Below are 25,042 nucleotides of genomic sequence, written 5' to 3' on the forward strand. Positions count from 1 at the left end.
TGCTGATATATTTTTGTTTCCCTGTATCCAGGGAACCAAGTGCATGCTTTTTTGAAAGTTAGCAATTGCTATCATGTGATCAGAGATACAGACCTTCAAACTTGTCTGTTAAAAATATGTTAGCTTGTTTAACATATAATTGTGGAATGATGAAGTACCAGGCAAAAATCAACTTTAATAGAAATACTGTCTACTAACAGTTACTTTTAGGAGTGAACTTAACGTTCCTTTGCACATAAAACTATTAAAGCTACAATCGCAATTATAGTTTGTACCCCGGAGGTCAACATTTTCAAATCTGGGTGCCTAAGGTTAGATTCCTACATGCATACTTAGGCACCTAAATAAAAATGTACCTTCAGCTCCCATTGGCTTCAGTAGTAACTGTGATACTCAGACGTTAAGACTTATGGACTGCATTGATCTGGCCTTGATAGCAATGTACCTGCCATAAAACTATTCTAATTCTTTAGTGCAAAAATATGTGGAGGGAAGTGGTGAGCATCTCATGCAACTTGTCTACCACATGCCTGGAAGTAAAGTGCTGCAGCAGGACTGGGATCCCCCAGGTCCCCCAGGACCTGCTGCCACAATAGCAGGAGCGGTATAAAAATGCAACAAACAATGCGGGAGTGGGTATTGCATGGCAGGATGGGCGTGTCATTAAAAAAAAACTACCTTGTGTGGGGCTGTACCTGGAAGTATAAAATTAAAAACAATGTAGGATGTTACAATATTTAAGAACTATTTAAGGGTTAACAGAGGTGGATGAAGGAAAGGAGACTCAGTGATAGTCTTTTATAAGAGCAGTGAAACTTGAATTGTCCTGACAGAATTAGTATAATTAAGGGTAGAAATGATGCCAGCAGTTATTGTGATCTATTATAGTGCACAACTATGAAGGCAGAGGCATTTATTAGACTGGGTTGTTATATTTAATTGTCAAACATCCAGGTTGCACTTACTTCCATGCAAAACAAAATCTTCCCTAGGAGACTTTAGAAGAGCAAAAGCACACTTCTAAGGATAATGCCATCTAACCACAGAACTGGAGAGCGCATCGCTGATGTATTTGCATTGTGTATTGCACCACAGCTACATCTGGTGGCAGGAGATAAAACAAGCACACTTAAAATGACATTTCACAAACATTTTAGTTTTACTTGCTGAGATTCTTTTTGTATGTTTACACAAAGAGACATTTCACTAGGGTGACCAGACAGCAAGTGTGAAAAATCGGGACGGGAGGTGGGAGTAATAGGAGCCTATATAAAAAAAAGCCCCGAATAGCAGGACTGTCCCTATAAAATCAGGACATCTGGTCACCCTACATTTCACACAGATTGACCTTTAGTATTTGTGGGTTTTAGTGATTTATTTTATCAAGTATTGTAGTAATGGTAGGATAGTACTAGTATTGACAAGTGGTCTGTATTCCTTGAATAACTGCCAAAGAAACTTGATCGTCACTTTCAGCATCTCTGCTAGTTCAGTACTGTTTCTTCTGTACATGTTGCCAGATGTATTGAATTTGTGTGATGGGTACAGGTGTCTGTTATGGTCAGGTTTATGATAATTTAATGCATTGCATCACCTACAGAAAGTCAGAATTTAAATTAATGAAAAATCTAGCACATTTACTTCTACTGTATTTTATACTATAACTTTTCCAATAATTTGTTTTCATTAATGTGTTCATGTGGTTCAGAAGCAGCTGCAAAGCATTTGTGGTGATGTTTATTCACTGGCTTCAAAACAATTAAAGCCAGCAACTATTCTGGATGTTATATCCTTAAGCCTACAATAACAAGACTGTATACCACCGCAACTTGCGCCTGCTGTAGGAGCAACCATAGAATAGTTATTGTCTGTTTCTAATATTGCAACTGTATGCTGGTGCCCTAGTCACCAGCTGGGGACAGACAGTCAGCCATGCCCATCTTAGGTTTTTGTCCCTTTCTTTAGGGCTATGTTTATTGTCTTCACAAAGAAAGAAAAAGTGTGTGCAAAGTATCAAACAGGCTGATTGGGAGTTCAAACTGGGATCCCCTGGCCTCCAGTAGTTACCAGCTAGGACCCTTCCCAACCCTTGGAGCCTCCACAGGGCTTGCCTGCCTGCAGTCTTCTGCTCTGGTTACCAGAGTGTATCTTCTCTCCTGGTTCCCTGCCCCAGTCTTCCATGGAGCTCTCCTTTGTATTATCTAGCTGAGAGTGTGGGCCAATCACGAGGTGCTGACCTGGGCTGCCTTCCATATAGTGATTCAAAAGAAGAGAAGCCCATAGAAGACTGCGGGACTTCTCTGATCGCAAACCACAGATAGGTTAACATCTTATCCAAGTTCTGGGACACAATTACAAATTTTCATAGCATTCTTTTTAATGTGCAGTTAAACCTTTCTATCAATCCATCTGTTTGCAGGGGGTAGAAAGAGGTTCTTACTGAGTGGACCTATGGGCCTCCTGCATTAGCAATAATGTGAAGGCCATGCCCCAATGTGTCAGGATGATTCTTAGGCTCCCTACCCAGGAGAATACTTTCAGTAACTGTTGCCTGTGTGGTTGTAGAGCGCAAGGCCACGGCCTCCAGGTACTGGGTGGTGTACTCTCCAATTACTAAAATAAAGTCAACATTCACTTGAACTCGGTTCTAGGAGTCCTACAAGGCCTATCCCAACCCACTCAAATGGGGTGCCTATAGGGGGGCCCCCTATGAGCCAGTCTGTGGCCCACTAATTGGAATTCTGGGCAGGATGCATAATAATCCTTGATATCTTGGTAAATGCCCCATCAAAAGAACCAGGCCAGTATCCTTTCCCTGGTTTTGTCCACCCTCCCAAGGGGCTGGCTCAAGGTATATCATAAGCTAGTTTTAATATCTGGTTCTGGTATGGCCTGGGAACTAGGCTCTACGGGCTCTAGTCTGTTTGTCTTGGGTCACCTTTATCAGGCGATCCCGCTCTAGTTCAAAAAGGGAGTCCTGAACAGGGCCAACCAATACCCCATTCGCCCTAGTTGGTCACCATATAACAGTCTGAACACAGTATTCTCCCTCTGTCTCTGAATGAACTTTTTTCCCTGGTTCAAGCCTGGCAGGTCTTCCCCTGCAATTTGGGTCTGCCTTTTTTGGTAGGTGAACCCCAGGGGAGCCCAAATTACAGGGCACTCCAGGGCCCTTCCCTAATCTCTTCCCCTTGGGCTCTGAGGCTTCCCTTCTGGCTTGACGCTGTTCCCAGTGTGACTTGGGCCTTAGCTCAAACAGCATAGGGTCAGAAAAGGGGAGGACTTCCTCTAGACTGTAGTCCCACTGGGCACCAAGAGTGGGTTCTGATCCTGCTTTAATCACTGCCCTTAAAATACTGGCTACAGGGCCCCAGACTCAGCCTCACACCACCGTAGGCTAGGGCAGGTGCTGAGCTGCAGCCATACTCAAGTCAGCTTCTTGGGCCCCCCTGGTCAATTTAACACTGATTGTGAGGGTAAAGCAAGACACTCCCTGAATGCAGCCCACATACACCCATTCTGCACCCCATAGAGCCCCAGAAGCTACAAACTTCTCCTGTACAAATGTCTGTCCCAAGCCAGAATCCAGTAGGCCCAGCACGGTGGTTCTCTCTGTTGTGATTGGCACACCATACCCTTTCGGGCCCAAGGGTTCCTCCAGGAATTCTAAAGCACAGGCATGGCTCTAGTCACACTGCATCTAGGGACTGTCTTTATACCCATGGCCTTCCTGATCCCAGGTAAAGCTAGTTAGAAGACATCCCCCCCACCCTTTAATTTCATCAGTACCCCTCTACTACTGGCTTAGGGAGCTTAGGTTTCTGTCACTTTCTTCAGAGCTCTGTTTGTTGGCATCACAAAGAGTGTAAAAAGTAACACAACACCTTGGTTAGGAGGTTCAGACGGGGGTCATCTGGCCTCCAATAGCTACCAGCAGGGCCCTTTCCAACCCCAGGGGCCTCTACAGCTACTGCAGCCTCCTGCTCTGGTTACCAGAGTGTAGCCTCTCTCTTGGTTCCCCTCTTGGAGCTGAGTTCTCCTTTATATTGTCCAGTTGAGAGTATGGGCCATCATGAGATGCTGTATCACCTGATTCAGAGCACCTGTTTGCTGAGCTTCTCTACGGGGCAGGGTTGGCTGCTCCCTGTCCCCCAACCCTGCCTCTGGGCTATTAAAGGGGCAGATCGGGCTTTGGATCAGGCATTGCAACTGAAGATCTTCTTTCTCAAGGTTAAATATATATTTTGCAGAATAATGCAGAGAAAAAACTATTCTGCCTTAAAACAATTTAATTTCTGCCTACTTCCATGCTCAAAAAAAGCAGTCAGAACACAGCATTCTTGTACATTTCATCAGGAATTTTTAGATGAAGTGTTTGTTTCAATCAGAAAATGCTGGTTTGTCAAAACTTAAACTTTGTGAGAAGGGGTCAATTTAGATGAATTTCCTGTTTCAGCGTTTAAGGGGGGGATGAAGTTGTCAAAACACAACATTTTGACATTTTCCAAATTAAAAAAGTTAAGTTTTTCAGTTCTAAACGACTCTCTTATTTATAGTAAAAAAAGTCAAATTTGAAGCTGAACATTTTGAAATTGAGATGAAGAGTTTTGATTGACTTGAACTGAATTTCTTTTTTAGTTTGCAAAAGTTTGAGATTTTTTTTCAGCCTGATTCAAGATGGGAAATTTTTTTGAAATCTCAAATATTTTCATAGGACAGGAAAACCCACACAGCTCTCTAAATGGCAGTGTTCTCCAATTCTGCAACTAGTTCACCCACCACACACACTTTTTATTGGTCCTAAGCCATCTTCCAAATCTATATCTGAAATTAACTCTAATATGTATTATACTTCTTTGTCAGTTCAAGCTAACTAAGGCATTTGGGGAATAAGTCAGAATAAGACTTTAGACTAGTCCTGATCCAGCAAAGCTCTTAAGCAGTGTCCGTAATTTTAAGCACACAAGTAATTCCATTAAACTCTCATGGGACCTTAGTCCACTTCTTTCCATGTCTATAAACCTGGATATCCTTTGTGGGGGATAACTGCTGACTTGTATCCGACGAAGTGGGTATTCACCCATGAAAGCTCATGCTGCAAAACGTCTGTTAGTCTGTAAGGTGCCACAGGATTCTTTGCTGCTTTTACAGATCCAGACTAACACGGCTACCCCTCTGTTGCTGACAAAATATATAACTGATTTTCTTCTTTAAACTAGTTTTCTGACTAAAAAATTTAAAAGGATTCTGGGCTCAGTTCTGTTCTTGGCTGCATTGGAGTAAATGCATTAAAGACAATGGGAATTGTGTCCATGTAATGGAGGGTAAAATTTAGCCCACTGTCAGGATACTTTATCATTACTATGATGACTTATTGTTCTTAGTAAACACTTGGAAACTTGAAACAGAAACTTAGTACCTTACAGAATGTGGCCAAATTCTACAGTTTTATTTCTTTGGCATTAGCTCATATTATAACCCTTCAATTAAACTAAGTTATAGTATACTAATGGAAAAAGTTTAAAACCTAAGCTGATTTGTTAGAACCAACATGACTTGCCAAACATATCCGACCAATCCTTTTGCTTTCCTCTCCTTTGTCTGTATAAATTATAAGCATTTGGAAGCAGCAATTTGTTTTCTTATGTCTGTATAGCACTGTGGTTCTCAACCTATTTACCATTGTGGGCCACTTCCAATACTCCCTGTATGGCCCTGCAGATGTCACATGGACTGCAGCTGTGTGCTGATTGAGCTGCAAGCACCCATGGGCCGTGGGCTGAGAACCACTGGATAGCATCATGCACACCACATAGCTCCTAGCTCTCTTTAAAGGCTGGTATAGACAGGGACTTGTTTTGAAGAGGAAATAATTTCTTCTCATTTTGAAGAGGTCATCCAGGACCCATCCTTCCAGTCAAGCATGCTACTTACTCCATTCTCCTCGCTCCTGCTGCCCTGGAAAGCTTGCTTGACTCACAAAGTCTGACTCCCATGTGGCAGACTGCCAGGCTGCCCCATTTAAACTTCCTCTTATACTGTACTCAACATAAATACTTAACTAGAAATATTCATATGGTGACAATTGAGTAGAATCATTATGTTCTAGCAGAGATTACTACATCAAAAGAGAGCTCTGTCACATAAGAGTCCTTGTGTCTTGAGTCAGCATATGGAGCAAAGAACATTTTTTATATGTAATTGTAAGCCAATTCCAAGCACCATCATGAATCAGTTATTCTAAGTGAACATATGTGATGACGACAACTTTTCTATTAGCTTTAATTCTAGTTCCCTTACAATTATAATAGCTACAATATGTCAACAGCACAAAACACTTAAAAAACGTGTAATAGTTTAGCAGTTTTCTAGCAGTTATGGTTGAGTTGTGGTCACATTTTAAACTAGAGGTAATAAGCAATACATTTTTGTTTTAATTAAACATGCAGCTATAGCATTTGGCAACTATCAAAACATACCTTTGAATGCTTATTTTCTACCACCAGCTGATTATGATTCTTCTTCTAAAGCCAGAACAATGCCCCCAGCATTTGTAGAGCTGAAATGTACAACAATTAACAGTCAAGATAAACTGAGTCATAAAAGTCCTTTTGCTTGTGCTGCCTTCAATACATCAGTTTTTTATCACCTCAGAAATAGAGATGTTCTCTTTCTCCTAGGGAAAAGGCAAGGATGATTCATGAAGGATATTTGTGGTGTCTTTTTTCTTGTTGCTTACACATCTGTTGTATGGGAAGCAGGGAAAATTCTGGTGAGAATCACGTGGTAATTTGTGACTAATGTAGTTATTAACTAGAGTTTGTCATCCTTGTGTCATCCTAATACTATTCTGTTTTTCATTTATCTTAACCTTTAGAAAATGTTAACAGTACAAAACCACTGCACAGCTAAAATAATTAAAACACAAAAGACATGCATGCCATCATTTGTTAGTGAGGGCACTTCCACAGATTTGCTGTGTGGCCTTGGGTAGGTGACTTAACTTCTGTATCGCCATTTAACCATCTGTAGAACAGCAATAATATTTTTCTTCTTTAGGGGGTTAGGTGTTTGGTTTAATTCTAGAAGAACTCATTGAAAAGTACATGTAAATACAAAGTAAAAGTAGCATTAAATATGGATAAACTTCAAAAGGAAATAAATACAAAGACAGGATCTCAAAGAAAGCATCCCTTGGGCATTCATAAGGCTACATCAACACTACAAGCTAGGGGTGTGATTCGCCTGTACATATACTTGCGCTAGCTTGCTGAGAGGTACTAGGAGTATAAATAGCAGTGTAGCCAGGGCAGAATCGGTAGCAGCAGCAGAGGCAGCCACACTGCTATTTATACTCATGCTAGTTCGCTGAGAGCTAGCATGATTATATATACACGTGCTGGGGAATCACACCCCAAGCTCATAATGTAGATGTAAAAGCAGCAAAGAGTCCTGTGGCACCTTATAGACTAACAGACGTATTGGAGCATGAGCTTTCGTGGGTGAATACCCATGCATCCGACGAAGTGGGTATTCACCCACGAAAGCTCATGCTCCAAAACTTCTGTTAGTCTATAAGGTGCCACAGGACTCTTTGCTGCTTTTACAGAACCACACTAACACGGCTACCCCTCTGAAAGTAGATGTAGACTGAATTTCACTAAGATTTATAGATCTGAACCAAGCACAAGCATGTTTTACGATAAGGGCTGAATTTTGATGACAAATGAACAATTGCTGTTATCAAAGCAGTGAATTATTTAGAATCATTAAATCCATTTCCTCGGTTTTTAGTTTTGTTTGAATCCTCACTGAGGTTAAATTGGTACCATTTCTTTTCTCTGATCATGTTTCTAGATGAAGGATACAAAAACATACATGACTATTCTTTAACTTTTATTTTGTGCTATTTCATGATTAAATAACAATTTGAATCTTCCCACTTTTTCTCTGATCTAGTTTTCTTAACATAAAACAAATTGATTAATGTTTATCTTTATAGTATTACCTTATATAATTTTAAAAAATAAGTTAGGTTTATTGATATAGTTTGGCAATTCATCTTTCTTTTTACACTCAGGATTTAGCTACAGTACTTAAGCTGACTGTTTAGAATTTAGTTGAGAGGCCTTGTCTTCATATATGTATTGCTAGTACTGCTCCGAAGAAGTAAAAGAATGGCCCATAAACTTCCCCCATACATCTTCCAAATAATAAAGCACAACAGGACATTTGCTGAAGGAATGAGGTCTGAATCCTATTCTGATTGATTTTAGTCTCATTGACAGCAGAAGCAACTGTAGCAAAGAGAAGTATGTTAGGAATATAGGAGGGTGGTGATATGATCACATATTGAAATTAAATCTCTTTAGGAATTTTATGACTCTAATGTCCTCAGAAGAGGTTTCTAGCTTTGTTACCAACGACTGGAGACAAAAGAGGTAGTACAAAATAGCAATCAGCTGTTTGTGTAGCAGCTCCACATTCAGGTACTTGGGCCAGTTGCATGGCTTAGGATATGGGCCTTACGTCTGATCCTGCCTCCTCAGATACATACTTGTATTACCAAAAATTTGAATAAGATGTATCTGAAATATGAAAAATATCATAATGCTAAAGCTTAGCTCCATAGAATCTTATTGTCATCATAATTGAACATGGGAACTGCATGCCTGTCTTCTACTTCTATGGTCAAAAATCCCCAGATGCTCTGTTGTTTAACTAAAAGTGCCCAGTCTTCACACATCTCATATATATATATATATATAATATGAATGAGAGATGTGTGAAGACTGGGCACTTTTAGGAATATATATTTATTTTCCTGGACCTATTGGGTGAAATTCACCTTTCTGTAGAGGGTCAGCACAGGGCTTATCCACCATTGAAATGAGAAGGTGGGATTTATGTGGTGCAGATGCCTTTTGCTGACCTAGTGAACAGGAGTGAATGATACATGTAGATTATACACTCAAGTATAAATTATTGTATATAAATAGAAAAAAAACAGTGACCAGAGCCTTTTTGGGAGGTGTCTAGCTACATGTGATTTTTACAGATTTTTCATTTACGTCAAAGACCCAAACTGCAGCACTCAAGGACTACAATTGCATGACACTCATCCTCTGATTTTGGGTCCATTAACTAATATGTTTTATATGTCTTCTATATTTAAGTTGTTTTGTTTGTTTATGAAATTAAGAATATTATCAATAGCATAAGGAATCCAGTGTGATTCAGGAACAATGACTAATATTGACACCATGAGCCAATTTTCATATTTGGTCATTTAGCACAGTGGTTCTCAAACTGTGGGTCATGACCTCTTTTAATGGGGTTGCCAGGGCTGATACTAGACTTGCTGGAGGCTGGGGCCAAAGCCCAAGCCCAAGCCCCACCACCTGGGTGCAAAGCTGAAGGCTGAGGGCTTCAGCTCTGGATGGCAGAGCTCAGGTTACAGGCCCCCTGCATGGGGCTGAAGCCCTTGGGCTTTGACTCCCCCCCCCCTCCCCTCCATACAGGGCGGTAGGGCTCAGGCTTTGGTCCTCCCTCCTGGTGTCATGTAGGGATTTTTGTTGTCAGAAGGGGGTCATGGTTCAATGAAGTTTGAAAACCCCTGATTTAGCATTTGGATGTACTTTTAAGACAGCCATGATGGAAAATTAGACTACATTTGTGAGAGAACACACTAGAGTGGAAATTACTTATAGAAAAGGGAGAAAAGTTCTACAGCAAAATATAGTATGTCTCAGTGAAGTAAAAGGTATGTGTAAGCATGCGGGACTCACCGCTGCAGCACCCCCTGCTGGTCATCTCCAGGTGAGTTCCCCAGCAGTCAGGCCTATCTCTCTCATCAGTCAGAGTGAGACTGTTGAGCTCTTGGCTCCCAGCCTCTTATATAGGGCCAGCTGAGGCCTGACTGGGGCGTGGCCCAGCTGCGGCTGCTTCCCCAATCAGCCTAATAGCTGCTTTCCCTGCCACAGTCCTCACCCTGGGCTGTTTTAAGCCTTTCAGGGCAGGAGCGGGGTAAGCACCCCGCTACAGTATGTCACAACTTCTCAGCCATGGCATGTAAGCCTCATGCCATATTAAGCTGTAACCCTCGCAGCTTTTGGAGTAAAATTCATTTTGCTTCCTGATTCAGCACCATTGAAATCAATGGGAGTTTTGCCATTGACTTCAATGGAAGTCAGATTGGTGCAGAAAGACTGACATTTTGCAGTTGCATGTATTGTTTGCTTCAAGGGAATAATATGTACCTTCCAGATTTAAGTCTCCGCTCTTTTTGTTTTAGAAAAAACAAGATAGACATTTCTAGGATTTTAAGATACAATTTTCTTTGATTTCTCTGAACATGAGAAAGGAATAATTTTATAAACAATTTCTATAAAAAAAATTTATACATCTACACTTGAAAAAAAAAAGGAAAAAAAAAAGAAATTGCTCTCTTTTAGCATTGCTCAGAGTTAGATCTCTAATCTCTTTTCTGATTTAAAATAATCTCCAAAATCATCCTTTGCTATAAATATAAGGAAGTATGACTTTATATGTATAAATACAAACATCCAGACTAAAGCTACCAATGCTACTACAAGAAGTTAAATAATATACCTACAAAAATTCATCCAGACAGAGCAACGCTTCTACATTTTTTTGTGGTATATGTCATCTACCCTCTCATTTAAAATTGCATGGACTCTCTCTCATTTGCATAATATCCTGTGGCAACTACCGCAATTGTTTACATGGAAAGGTAACATTAGAGTGTCTTTATGTATTTGTATCTGTTATTGTGATACACCAGCTAGAAGAAGGAGACCTAGAATCATCTGACCACTCAGCTCTCTGCAGTGCACCAGTACAATTTGAGAAAAAAGCAGAGTGGGTTTTTTTTATATCAGAGAAATTTAAATCACTGCTTTTAATCATTTAAATCAGCAAGCAGGAAATCCTCAATTTTAAGCTTGCTCTGCATTTATATTTTTTAGTTATTTTCCTAAAGAAAGATTGAATTTCAGTTGGTCAGTAACCTTAAAACATGTTGATTTGCAACTAAATATAACCTTTACACTAAATTTGGTACTTCTTTTTGCCAACCAGGAGGATACACTATATCTGTACATATTTATTTAAGTAGTTATATAGCTTAACTTACATTTATTCAGATTCTTTACATTTTTATGTTAGAAAATGGTGAATGATGAACTTTTTATTTACTAGAATTAATGTTTTCACTTGTGATTTGTGTCAAGGTGAATTTGGATAGCAATTCAAATTCAATAAAAATGCACAAAAACAGCACTTATAATTTTTTTAATTAAATCTACTTTAAATGTGCTGGATACATAAGAAAAATGTTTATCAAAAAGTGCATCAAAATATGTTTTGGATTTAAAACTGATTTATTAAACAAAGGAAGTTCTACTATCTGTAGTTAGTGCATTAAAGTGATGGTTTCTGGTCACCATGTCTTTTATCTCACACCTAGTTTTTATACATAGTTTGGAAGAGGAAAACCAGCTTTTCTGCTTTTTCAACTGCCAGTTGGTTTCTTGACTTTAACTGTACTATTCATTATTCACTGAACTATTTGAATAAAATGAAATGAAGAAAATATTTTTTCTGCACCTGCAAAAGAGGCCAGTTTAGTGCTTCAGCAAACTCTATGCAGGTGTTTGGCAGTGACTTCCACCAGTTAAGAGGTTTGAATTTCTTTAAAACTTAGCAGCAAACATGTACTACTTGATATTTTTTGTATTTAAGTGGTTTTAATAGATTATAACTTTAGGCCTTAACATACATAGTAAATTTCATATTTAATTTTAAATAGGTTTGTGTTTAAAAGATAAATCTGTATTTAATTTAAATTTTTAAAATTCAATTTTTAAGAAAATCATCAATTTTTATCTACCCTGGATAGAAATAAAAATCTAATCCTTCCAAGCTTTTCTACTGGTAAATGTTGGTAAACATTGATTTCTTCATATACATGCAACCCAATGAAAAAATATTTTAATTGATAATCTAAATTTACAGATAGGCAAAGTAAAAAAAAAAGAATTAGGCTTGTGAATTAACAGTAAAAACAGGTATGATTTGTTGATTTGAGGATATTTACTTGGTATATTTTGACTTGCGATGTTGACAATTAGTGTTTTAATGGTTTATAACTTTTTGACTCTCAATACCTACTGTCACTTAATAATTTTCTGACACCCCCCAGTAACTTCCCACAACTGTGAAAATGCAAATAGACAAAAATCTAAAAAAATGCTTAAAATAAGCATTGATATTATCCATCAAAATTATAAAAAAAAAATTGAATTCTGCCAAGCCTAAATATAGAGTGGCTTTGAGGAAATTTTAAAGCCAGGACAGCTTCATTTGCATTGGGATTCCCTTTACAAAATAAATTTTCCTCCCTCTTCATAAATTTTAATTTTTAAAAGAAATATATTAAAGTAATATAAAGTATGATACACCTATATTAATTTATGATTATGTAAATAATATGGCTGAGATTCTGGAAACATTCATGCTTAACTTTATGCACTGTGAGTTCAATTGATTTCAGTGAGACTACTCATATTGCATAAAGTTAAGCACACATGCAAGTCTTTGCAGGATCAGTGCATTATACCCTCCTAAAGGTTAGAATTCTCTCTGCTTCTCTGTTTCTCTGCATAAGCCTGGAATACACGATCCAGAAGACAGGTTAATAAACATTCCTATGACAATACAGAGTAGAGTAGTTAAGATTAAGTATGATGTGCTGCCTAGACTGACCTTTTAGATGCTATTTTCTTACACCTGTAATTTTTGAATAATTAGGGAAGTTTTATGGTACTTTTCCAATCCAGCATGAGAGCTGAGACTTTGAAAAAGGGCATTTTTTCTATGCTCATTTTAGAGGTCATTTTGCACATTGGCATAAAATCACCCACAATGAGTGTTCCACTTTACCTAGAAAATTAGAGAATTACCTTGAGCTAGCAGGCTGTCCACTCTGCTCTTAGAATATTTGGAGGGGCTGCATGCTTGTCATTTTCTAAGAATAACTCACTATTTCTGTATGATCACCAAGATCTGCATTTGCTAACTGATATGACAGCAATAATTTTGAGATTTGGGGAAAGGCAGTAAGAATAACATCCCTCTGTGATTCTCTTAACAAATCCAAAGCCTCTGAATTCAGTATAGGGCCACCTCTCTCATCTGTATGTCATATAAAATTAAGTAAGGATGATTAGAATATAAGACGTATGCATACTGTATTCTGCTGCCAGTCACTATTCCATCTCATAGTATCTAACCTCGTTTGACATGGAAGCTAATGTAAGCAATTTTAAGTGGCACAAGTACTAAAATAGAAAACTAATAATCCTCAGAATCTGGGTTGCCTTTTATGAATGTCAGACATAAAAGAGAACATTCCTTTGAAAAACTTTCATTCCAGGATTCATAGAGATGCTCCACCCCCACTCTCTTTCCATTCATTTTAATATGAACGGACCCGTAAGTGCTCTCTGTAATAGTGCGATCCTCATTTTTGTATGACATTCTGACAACAATGTACATTAAAAAGACATTTATTTAATGGAAGATGCTTTTAGGTCCTCTCTTTTTTCCCCAAGATGGGATCAATAGGTTAAGATAAAAAAAAAGTTATCTGTAGCTATTAGAGATTATTTAATGCAGTGAGGTAGATGAGACCCTTTTAGAAAGAAGCCTGACAGTCAGAGGTGGAAAGTCACTGCAATTTTTTTGGTAAGAAAAAACAGCATCAGGTTTTTCAGTATCTATGATAAAAATATAAAGTTCAGTTGCGTGAATTTCACTTCAGAGAGTTGTCTCCAGGAACTAAGCATGCTGGGATGTTAAATCAGGGAACGTGGTACAAGTTGTTCACATATGGTTAGGTCTAGAAAGACTATGTTAGAGAGGGGCCTATGATAGTGAAGCTAGAAGAGAAATGTACAATACATTCTACTGGTGTTCAATTTACTAGACTTACTTGAAGATATCATTGCAATTGAACAATGTGCCCTAGTATTGCTGACAATAATAAAGAGCCATTTCAAAACATTGCATAGCTCCGTACACTGCACATTAGCTTTTATTATTAAATTAATTTTAGTTTGAGACTATTGGTATGTATTGCCGGAATGTGGAAGGTAAAGATCACCGTGTAATTTGTGTTCATAAGAAAGGCTTTGTTAGGTTAGGTTCCACCTGAAGAGCAGTGATTTTTAAACGAGAAGAAGAGGGTTTAGATATAAAGTAAAAAGCATGCTAGTCACCTCAAAAGAGCAAATAAAGGCATGGGGCCCAATTCTTGAATCTGATATCAGTGGTACAAAGGGGTTGTAAAGCTGGACTGACCAGCCCCCTGAACATTTCCTCAGCATGGGGGAATCACTGATTGTGAGCATTGGCCTGCTAAACCCTGGGTTGTGAGTTCAATCCTTGAGGGGGCCACTTAGGAATCTGGGGCAAAAATCAGTACTTGGTCCTGCTAGTGAAGGCAGTGGGCTGGACTCAATGACCTTTCAAGGTCCCTTCCAGTTCTAGGAGATTGGTATATCTCCAATTATTAAATTAATAATGTAGAGTTGCGGTATGCCATCTGGGCCCCAGCATAGGGTGTATGGCTGGTTTATAGGGGTCATGGCCAGAGTACAGCAGCACTACAGTGATCCCCAGCTGCTCACCAGCCCTTTTGGGCAATTGGCAGTTAGATGCAAATCAGAGCAGCCCTGAGGCTGCTGTCAGTTACTTTGGGGATTGAGCATAGCTGGGCCAGACTAGAGAATCGGGCTCATGGTTCCTGGAAGGTACTGGCTTGTCCCCAGCCCCTGAAGGACCCACTGCCACAGCCAGACTCTTTTCAGACACAATCCTGACATGGGGGAACCTCCCCCACCCCCAAAATAGTTCCTCAGCCAATCCCTGGGATACAGCTCCCAGGCACTTTTCTCCTTTGCCTCTCTCAGTCCTTCCTGCTTCAGAACCTATTGTAGGATTCTTCTGTGCTCTTTTAACTGAGCACTGGCTCCCAGGTCTCACTCTCTGGAAGCTCTTTTTCCCCAGCAGGTTCCTTCTGCCTCCCTTCCCAGGGGAGGCTGGCAGCTGCTCCCAGAGAATTTCCTACTGTTCCTGTTCCCCCTTCTTTACTGACTGCCTGGCTCTTTATAGCTGCAGGTGCAGCCCTGCCCTCTTAATTGGCCACATTAAGGGTATCTGTTCTAGCACAGAGGAGCTGGACTTATGACAGTCTTTGACCAGAAGAGCTTACAATCTAAGTTCAGACAAATAAGGTTCAGAGGTGGGCAAATAATATTGGAAGAGAAGGGACAAAGATTACAATAATAAGATTATTCGGTCACTGAGATACGCACATCTTGGTTCCTTTACATCAGAGGGTTTGTTTTCTAAGTTATTTCAGTTCTTATAGGGAACATGGCAGAAGTAAGATTTATGGGGAGATTTGAGTGCAGGGTGAGAAGTGCTCTGTATGTAAGTTTAGGAAGAGCTTTCCAGCATTGAAACAGGCACAGAAGTAGAAGTGGGAGAAGAGAGCATCAGTGGTGGATGACGGGGAGAAGGGGAAATACATTATTAGGTAAAGAACCCCAAAACAAAACACAACACTACACACACAGTTTTCTTCCCAGGAAGGAGAGAGAGAAAACAAACCACTCATGACAAACATTAGCCACATTGCTTAATGCACTACTGAAAGTTGCCCACATAGTACAGTGATGAAGGTGGCTTAGGAAATAATATTGTATACCATCTTGTGAGTAATACGGATATGAAAACTTCCCAATAAAAGTTAATAGCTGTGACATCTCTACTTCAAGCAGGATGACGCTCTTGAGAAATGCTGTAATTACATGATATATTGTTTATTATTTAAGTGCCAACAACAGGCTGGACACTGTACCAGTCACAGAATATTATAGACAATTCCTCCTTTGAAGGGCTGACAATTTAAAAGATAATATGGAGAAGACAAGATGCAGTAGTAAATTTTCAGGAGATATTAATTTGGAGTTATAATTTATTATTATCATCATCACCACCACCAATGGCATCACAGAACAAGTGAGTTTATAGAAGGGATTTGAAAGTAGAGAGACTGGTAATTTTGTGCAGTGGGATGAGAAGAGCATTTTATGCATGGGGGTGGCATGGAGAAAGGCATCGAAGCTGCAATGAAAGAAGGCAAACAATGGGACATTGAGTCTAGCATCACTGGCAAAGTAATATGATAATGCAGATGAGAAGCACAACAGATTTGTGGTGGTCTTTAAGGCAAGAAAAAGATGTTGACTATTCCAAATTTTATGTTCAAGGTGTGAGGAAAGAATTGCTTTCCCAGGAAATGAGTTCCTTTTATCTGCAGAAAACAAATAAACATTCAACATTCTTAAAGCCACAGCCACCACAAGAGGTTTAGTGCTTTCTGGATAAATACATAGTTGTCAGAATAGGCCTTTAGTATTTTTATTGCTCAGACAAGATTGTCTGGGACATTGTGTGGTTAGTGGTTTGGTCTCTGAGTTGTAATGAGTTAGCTGTTAATAGGGAGGCATTATGTTTTATTGGATGCTTCCCTCCCTTTCTGGAGGTTTTATACTGTTGCTTTCAGTTTTTCTATGACATTTTTATGGATCCTCCATGTATTAATTGAGGGTGAGAGCTTATGAGTTCAGCATTTAAATTTTGGTAATTAAAAAAAAGAAATAAAATGAAAACTGAATGTAGAGGTGTAGCTGAAAAACATTGGACCAGATCCTCAACTGGTGTCAAATTTCATATTTATCTTCCCTGACACCAGTTGAGTTATAACAATTTACGCAAGTTGAGGATGTGTCCCATTATCTCTTTTTAACACCAAGATATTGAGAGCAAGAGTGTTTCAGTGTTGAGAATATATAGTGTTGATTGACTGGTTAGCAAGTAATGATTTGAAGTAAACCTAAAGTACGGAGAATTGTTTGCACACACCAGAGCACTGGGGTGACTGAATGACAGGATAGGAAAACAGCTGAGCCACAGAGCTCTGATGGGTATTTCCTGCTGCAAGTACTTGCATTTACTTGTCAACAGTTGTTTAACATAATTTGGGTTGTCCCTTATGTCAGCTCTGACACTTGGGCCTGGTCTACACTGGGGGGGGGGGGTTTCGAACTAAGGTACGCAAGTTCAGCTACGCGAATAGCTGTACTCGAAGTACCTTAGTTCGAAGTACTTACCCGTCCTCACGGCGTGGGATCGAAGTCTGCGGCTCCCCCGTCGACTCCGCCACCGCGGTTTGCGGTGGTGGAGTTCCGGAGTCGACGGGAGCACGTTCGGAGTTCGATATATCGCGTCTAGATGAGACACGATATATCGAACTCCGAGAAGTCGATCGCTACCCGCCGACCCGGGTGGGTAGTATGGACATACCCTTGTATGCAATATCCTTAAGATATATTAACTCTCCAATTCATCAGCAAGGCTTACCTGTGATTGAAAGATCTGACCATTTGATATGAAGTGAGAGGAGTAAGAAATGGAGTGCAGGGTGAAATAATTTTGCGTTAAAATCTCTCAAAGAGGATAATATAACTCAGTTTTCCTCTTATTTCTTCATACAGTATTTTTCACTTAAGCAGCAGTGGACGGGGCATTTTTTCCCCTCAACTAATGTCCTAACATGTTTTCTTGCATTGAATTTTTTTGAATTATGGCATCTCTAAAAAACGTGGTCATTTCTTTAAAAATTTTGTTTCTCGTTTCTGTATTTTGGCCACGTTCCAGCAACATTTGTATAAGGAACTTTAGATTCTCTGTCAGAATTTCTCTTTCACTGAAGAATTTAATTAAGAAATATCCAGAGGTATTTGTCATTTTTTTATTGTTACTTTTTAACACACACAATGCCCTCTTTAATATGTTAGAGGGGATGGCCCAGTGGTTCAAGAAGCATTACATTTGAAATATCTAGGCTCCCTGGATCCAGAGTTCAGAGCAGGACTGAGTCAGTCCTTTACTCTTGAGAGGCAGATAAATTGAGTTTGCATGCAGTTTGTTATCCTTGAGTACCAAGGTCCTGTCTTCTTTCTGGGGACATTATAGATCCCCTGGCACTTCCTAAAAGTGAGCTGGTCAAAACATTCCCTTCAGTTCACCCCTTTCCTTGTTTTTCCATCAGGATTTGCACTGGTTCCCTTGCTTCCCAATTGTGGCTGTACTTTAGTAGTGCTATATGTAAAACAGTTTAGGATGAAAAGTGCTATATAAATATACATTTTCTACAGAGAGAAGCCTTCTTTAAAGAAATAGGACATTGCTACTGCCCTGCAAAATTTGCCATAAAATTAGACCAGTGGTTTTCAATCTTTTTTTCATTTGAGGACCTCTAAAAAGCTTTCGAATGGTGGTGCGGACCCCTTTGAAAATCGTAGGGTATGTCTACACTACGAAATTAGGTCAATTTTATAGAAGTCGATCTTTAGAAAGCAATTTTATATAGTCGATTGCTGAATTAATGCGCTTAGTGGGGACATACACAGAGTGTGTCCTGAATACCGTGGCTAGTGGTGCACGGTGAGTAGCTATCCCACAGTCCCCACAGTCTCCGCTGCCCATTGTAATTCTGGGTTAAGCTCCCAATGCCTGATGGGGCAAAAACATTGTCGCGGGTGGTTTTGGGTACATGTCATCAGTCTCCCCTTCCTTCCTCTGTGAAACGAACGGCAGACAATCATTTTGTGTCTTTTTTCCTGGGTTACCCGTGCAGACGCCATAGCATGGCAAGCATGGAGCCCGCTCAGCTCACCGCTGCTGTTGTGAGCATTGTAAACACCTCGCGAATTACCCTGCAGTGTGTGCAGAACCTGGCTAGGAGCCACCAGCACGAGGACGAGTGTGTAGAGCACATGGACACAGACGTTCCTGAAAGCACGGGATGTGGCAATTGGGACATCATGGCTGTACTGTCCGCGAATGCATCCTGATTCTTCAGGGCAAATCAAACATTAAACACAATTGCTTTTAACCCCTGTAGTGTAGTTACAAATGTGCACTCACCAGAGGTGCCTTCTCTGGCTTCAGGGTCCGGGAACCCGCCTTGGGAGGGTATTGGCTCCAGGTTGATGAAAAGCTCCTGGCAGCTGAGGAGAATGGATTCTCTGCTTGCCTGCTGCGCATTCTCCTCCTCCTCTTCCTCATGCACAAAATCCTCCTCCCTGTTGCGTGAGACTCCCCCCTTGCAGGTATCCACAGACAGTGGTGGGGTAGTGGTAGGGTTCCTCCCTAGAATGCCATGCAGCTGATCACAGAAGCAGCATGTATGGGGCTCTGATCCGGAGCGACCATTTGCCTTCTTTGTCTTTTGATAGGCTTGCCTGAGCTCCTTAACTTTCACGTGGCACTGCTGTGTGTCCGTGTTGTAGCCTCTCTCCACCATGCCCTGTGCGATTTTGGCATATATATTAGCATTTCTTCTGCTGGATCGGAGTTCTGCCTGCACAGATTCTTCTCCCCATACAGCAATCAGATCCAGTGTCTCCCGTTCGCTCCATGCTGGAGCTCATTTGCGATTCTGGGACTGCATGGTCACCTGTGCTGCTAAGTTTGCCATGCTGACCAAACAGGAAATGAAATTCAAAATTTCCCAGGGCTTTTCCTGTGTACCTGGCTAGTGCATCGGAGTTGAAAGTGCTGTCCAGAGCGGTCACATTGGAGCACTCTGGGATAGCTCCCGGAGGTCAGTACCGTCAAATTGCGTCTGCACTACCCCAAATTCGACCCAGCAAGGTTGATTTTAGCGCTACTCCCCTCACCAGGGAGGAGTACAGATGTCGATTTTAAGAGCCCTTTAGGTCAATGGAATGGAGTTGGTTGTGTAGACGCATTGCTTATAAAATCGACCTAGCGCAGCTAAATTCGACCTAACCTCGTAGTGTAGACCAGGGCTTAGACTGTGGATGCCCAGGGGTCTGTGGACCACAGGTTGAAAGCCATTGAATTAGACTAACCCTGGAGACGGTGACAACAGGGTTACAACAAATACAGATTTGATTATACTTATTGTTATTTTGATATGCAGTGTATGATACCAGATTATATTTTAATCTTGCAGCAGACATTTTTATCCATTGAAGCTTGACTCTGTAGACAGAGATAGGAATTTCAGATCTAATTTTTCCTTGCTATTGCTGTGCACTTTACATGCTCCCCTTAAAAAATATCAAAACCAGGCTTCCTATTGCATCACATATATTCACATCCTAGGATCAAACAGAATTAAGTTATGTAATATAGTTGAGGGATTTTGTATCCACTTTTTGGAGTCCCTGATTCATACTTATAGACTACCAGGCTTTCATTAAAGTGTCTTTCTCCCATTTAAAATGTTCTTATCCTTTCTTTCTTTTGGAGGAATATGCACTTCAGTCAAAATCTGTATTCCTGCCATTCAAGTAATTTCCCTTCTTTCCCCAAGTAAACATTCTTAGTTATATTATGTCTGTGTAGTGAATCATTTGGAAGCAAATTATCTAAGGAAGACAGTCTGGACAGTCTTGCAGAGTTATGAACCCATGGGGTTGTCCTTAGATATGTTTGTTTTCTGGCTGGTTAATTGAGATTAAAATGTCCACAGGTGGAAAGTCTTTGATTTTAATTGCTTTCGGGGTCTCTCTGTCTCTTCCTCACCTCAGGCAACCAGATTTTGTTGAGTAACCCAAGGTTGCGAGGTGTATCTGTCTTGATCTGTTTCCTTTACAACAACTGCTGACTAATTTAATATTTTTAACCTCCCTTACAGATGAAAGAATTTCGTAATAAAATGCAATCAATATTTCCAGCAATTCCTAAAAGTGCAGAGCACTCAGTCGAATGGGAAGACTTACTGAAATCCAAATGAAAGGAGCAGAAAGGATTCAGAATTGTATACTTCAGTGGGAAAAACTGCAGAACTTGTGGGAAAAGTCCATCTAAAAAAATAAGAAAATCAGACTGATTTGAACGCATGGAAATGAGCAAATTTAGTGACTGTTTGCTGAACATGGGGACGGCAGTTATTATTTTAACAGCAAGAGAACTGTTATGTTTTTGCTGTTACTTTTTCAGCATTGTCATTAGAGTCGAATTATGGAGAAAAGAACCTTATGGGATACCTTGAAAGAAGAATATAACTGTATGAGAACGTGTTTCAGTAAAACAAAAATCAAACAAGAAACTGATCTTGAGTGGATATTTACAATAAAATACAGTTGCAAACTCTTACCCACTCTTGCTTCTTGGATAAAATTCTAGGTTGTTTGGAAAATAAGGAACAACAGTAATTTCATTGACATTTACCTGTCTTATTAGGAATAAAGGGGGCTGAGTCCATCACATCAGATCAGTTAATCTAGTCTGTAGCAAAGGCATGTAATGGGTTACCTCAGTTCCTGAGAATAGAGGAGATACCTGAACAATACCTACGGAGGGAGGGCTGAACACATCCAGCATACCAAGGATATACAGGAAATACCTATCTGGTGTTCTTTATAAAGTGAAGTATGTTTTCTCTATAAAAAACATTTTTTTGATCAATTGTCTATTTTTTATTGGGACTCTGTAACAACGGGTCTGATAGCTTGCACGAGAACCTGTAATGAAAATGAAAATGGTATAAAACAGTGCGACATCCGGTCTGCCCTATACCACAAACACTTTTCAGCTAAGAAGCCATGTGGGCAGGTATAGCTTTTAGTATCTGTGTGGTTCCTATGGCTCTGCTACCTGGTGAGTCCTAAGTAATGTGTCATTTTTCATGCTGAAATGATCTCATTGTGTGGGTGTAAGCTAAGAAAGAAAAATGTCTAATTCAAATGTATTTGCAGAACTGTAGATCTAAAACAGTTGTAAAAAATATTTTTAATATGTAAATTCTTCCAGTGAAACAATCTCCCCAATCAGTTATCAGATTTCTTGTATTAATTGCTCACGGTCCAATTAGCCAGCCATCAGGTTTAATAAAGTGCTGTTGAAGTGTAACCTTTGTGTTTAAACCTTTTCATTTCTAGGAAAGAATATTTTTAAAAAAATCATAAAGGTCAAATGAATAATAGAATAGCGTGGTTTCTCACTGTAATATACCACAAAGATATTATCTTTGAAGAAACTGAAGTGTAATAACTGACAGCATTTAAATAGCTTACCTTATCCATTTCAATATTAAACAAATCATGATGAACGCACTCTTCAACTCACATCCAAAGATGGCATTATTTCATTATTTCTGTTAGTTCATATATAGTATTTACTAACTATAGTATTGCCTAATGCTATGGCAGCTTGGTGCTGACTTGCCAAGATTTAACAAGATGGATGTGCCATTTGCAAAGCCAAAGACAATCAAGTGCTAAACAAAATAAGTGCATGTTGCATCATGTCCTTAAGATGGCTAGGCTCTGGTTGAACTGCATTCTTGCTTCCACACAGCTAATAATGTTCTTAGGAATAGACCATCCCATATGTGGTGGCACTTCTAAGGTCCAGAGTCCACCACAGATTTTAAGAAGCACCTACACTCTGGATTGACTTCTTTGGTGTTCCTAAATTCAATAGCAGTTACTACTTCTGTTCTTCTAAGCCTATAGCAGTAACCACAGTGCTTCTAAGGCCTGGTCTGCACTACAGGGTTAGGTCAATGTAAGCTGCCTTGTGTCTACTTAGCTGTGGAATTGCCTTCAGTTAAATTTGGCTCCCACAGACACAAGTGCCTCTCTACGCCGATTTAGTAACACCACTTCCCCAGGCGGCATATAGCCATGGTCAATGTAAGTAGGTTGACACAGTGTCAGTGTAGACACAGCGTTGCTAACGTCAACTGTTACTGGCTTTCAGGAGCCATCCCACAATGCCCACACTGACAATATAATTGATACAAACATTCCTAGCGAGGTCGCACACCGCTGACACCAGGGAAGTGTGTGCACACACAAGCGATTTAATTATTGCAGTGGCTGTATGCTGATGTAAATTAGGTTGATATAATTTTGTAGTGTAGATATGGCCTAAGCCTACAGGCTCCACATATATCACTTTCAGAGCCATTTTTGAATATTTCACAGTATAAATAGTAATATATATCAGATTTTATTAAAAACCTGGGAAAATCTACAGACAAATATTTAAACTAGAATTGAATTATATATATAAAATGATCCAGCAATCTGGTACAACAGTCTTAGGATATTAAAGCTATATCAAGAGAAACAACTACTGAAAATGAAGGAGTACATAGTTCAACTTCTTAGACCATCCATTTTAGACCCCCTACCAGCTTAGGTTAAAAACTTCCCCAAGGCACAAATCCTTCATTGTCCTTGGACAGTATTGCTGCCACCACCAAGTCATTTAGACAAAAATTCAGGAAAAGGGTCACTTGGAGTCCCTATTCCCCCAAAATATTTCCCCAAGCCCCTTCACCCCCTTTCCTGGGGAGGCTTGAGAATAATATACCAACCAATTGCCTTTAATATAAGTACAGACCAGACCCTTTATCTTTAGGACACTAAAATCAATCAGGTTCTTAAAAGAAGAACTTTATTATAAAGACAAAAGTAAAAGAAGCACCTCTGCAAAATCAGGATGGAAGGTAATTTTACAGAGTAATAAAAAGATTTAAAACACAGAGGACTCCTCTTTAGGCTCAGCTTTAAAGTTACAAAAAACAGGAATAAAGCTCCCTCTTAGCACAGGGAAAATTCACAAGCTAAAATAAAAGATAATCTAATGCATTTGTTTGCCCTTACTTATAATTTTTGTAATCTTAGATAGATCATTTTAGGTATGTTTTTAGGAGATGTTTTTCCTACCTGGTCTCTCTCTCAGCGAGGGAACAACAAAGAGAGCACAAACAAAACCTCGCCCCCCAGATTTGAAAGCATCTTCTTTCCTTATTGGTCCTTTTGGTCAGGTGCCAACCAGGTTATTTGAGCTTCTTAACCCCTTACATGTAAAGTTTCAGTACAGCTGCTCAGGAGGGATTTTATGTTACCCGTAGCTGTATGTTTATGACAATCCATAACTCTGCATCATTTATTCACATTTTGCCTGATGCAGCTTTGCTTGCAAGGAAAAGTTTGTGTAAAAAAGAGAGCGAGTGCATGATTTGTAAATCAGATTCCAATCCATGTGAAAAACGTGGATTGCTCATCTCTTTTAACTTGTGCTGTGGCTATAATCCACTGGATATACATGCCACTCTTCCTGTGCCATTTTACTGCTTTTTGTTATCACTTTTAGCATGGATGCTACCTGAAACCATAACAACATCTCAGAAGGCTTGCATACTTCTGCACAAAAAGAGAAGCAAGAAGGCAAGAATTACATCAGTGTGGCTAAACGGAAAGGTTCAAGAGGTTATTCAAACCAAACAGAATTTGAAAAAGCTAACACTAGCGAAGCAAATAAAAGGGAGCATAAACTGTAGCAGGCAATATATAAGAAGAAAATTAGAAGGGCTAATGGATTTCAAAGAACATGTAGCTAATGGTATACAAACAAACAAACAAAAATTTCTTTAAGTGTCTCAAAAGCAGGAAGCTTGTGAAAGAATCGATGGGCCCTTAAGAACCTGATTTTGGCACCTTCCACTGATTTAAACCAGTCATGAGTGCTGAGCACCTCTGCAAACTTAGGCCATGAAAATACACACAGAGCAGACTGGCCCTTGGTTTTTAAGGTTTCATTCAAAAGCCCCCAGAGCGTTAAATGTGTGAACTTCAATTAAGGATGAAGAGCTGAATCAACACTGCTGAGTTTGAACCTGTTGCTGTGGGGATTCTAGATGTCTCAAACCTGATGCACAGGCCATTAAGCAATCCCATCTGGGTAAAATGGTCTATATTAGCATTTGGAATTAAGCTGACAGAAGTTTTTTGTAATTTGTCTATTTCTTTTATACCAGGGGCATATTGTTAAACATTCTTCCTCTTCCTTCCCCCCCGCCCCCGTTAACTAATTTAACAGCTAATATTATCCTTTATGTGAG

At 39.7% G+C, this 25,042-nt stretch overlaps 1 protein-coding gene and 1 long non-coding RNA gene across 2 annotated transcripts in view; one reads left to right on the forward strand and one right to left on the reverse strand.

Annotated features, from left to right (window-relative positions):
- The window catches only part of TMEM242 (transmembrane protein 242), a 36,187-nt gene extending 14,952 nt beyond the window's left edge, over positions 1 to 21,235 (forward strand). Inside the window, exon 4 of the mRNA XM_039529555.1 lies at positions 20,822 to 21,235. Coding sequence (XP_039385489.1) covers positions 20,822 to 20,920 — 99 coding nt within the window. The 3' untranslated portion in view covers positions 20,921 to 21,235. The remainder of the gene's footprint in view (positions 1 to 20,821) is intronic.
- On the reverse strand, positions 1,370 to 9,857 carry LOC120400667. The gene is made up of 3 exons (XR_005595957.1): positions 9,789 to 9,857; positions 6,480 to 6,559; positions 1,370 to 1,594 (listed from the first exon to the last, which is right to left on the reverse strand). It is a non-coding gene; the product is annotated as an uncharacterized LOC120400667 (long non-coding RNA).
- Positions 21,236 to 25,042: the final 3,807 nt, after the last annotated feature.

This window comes from Mauremys reevesii, linkage group 3, assembly GCF_016161935.1.
Source record: "Mauremys reevesii isolate NIE-2019 linkage group 3, ASM1616193v1, whole genome shotgun sequence".
Classification (NCBI taxonomy): Eukaryota; Metazoa; Chordata; order Testudines; family Geoemydidae; genus Mauremys; species Mauremys reevesii.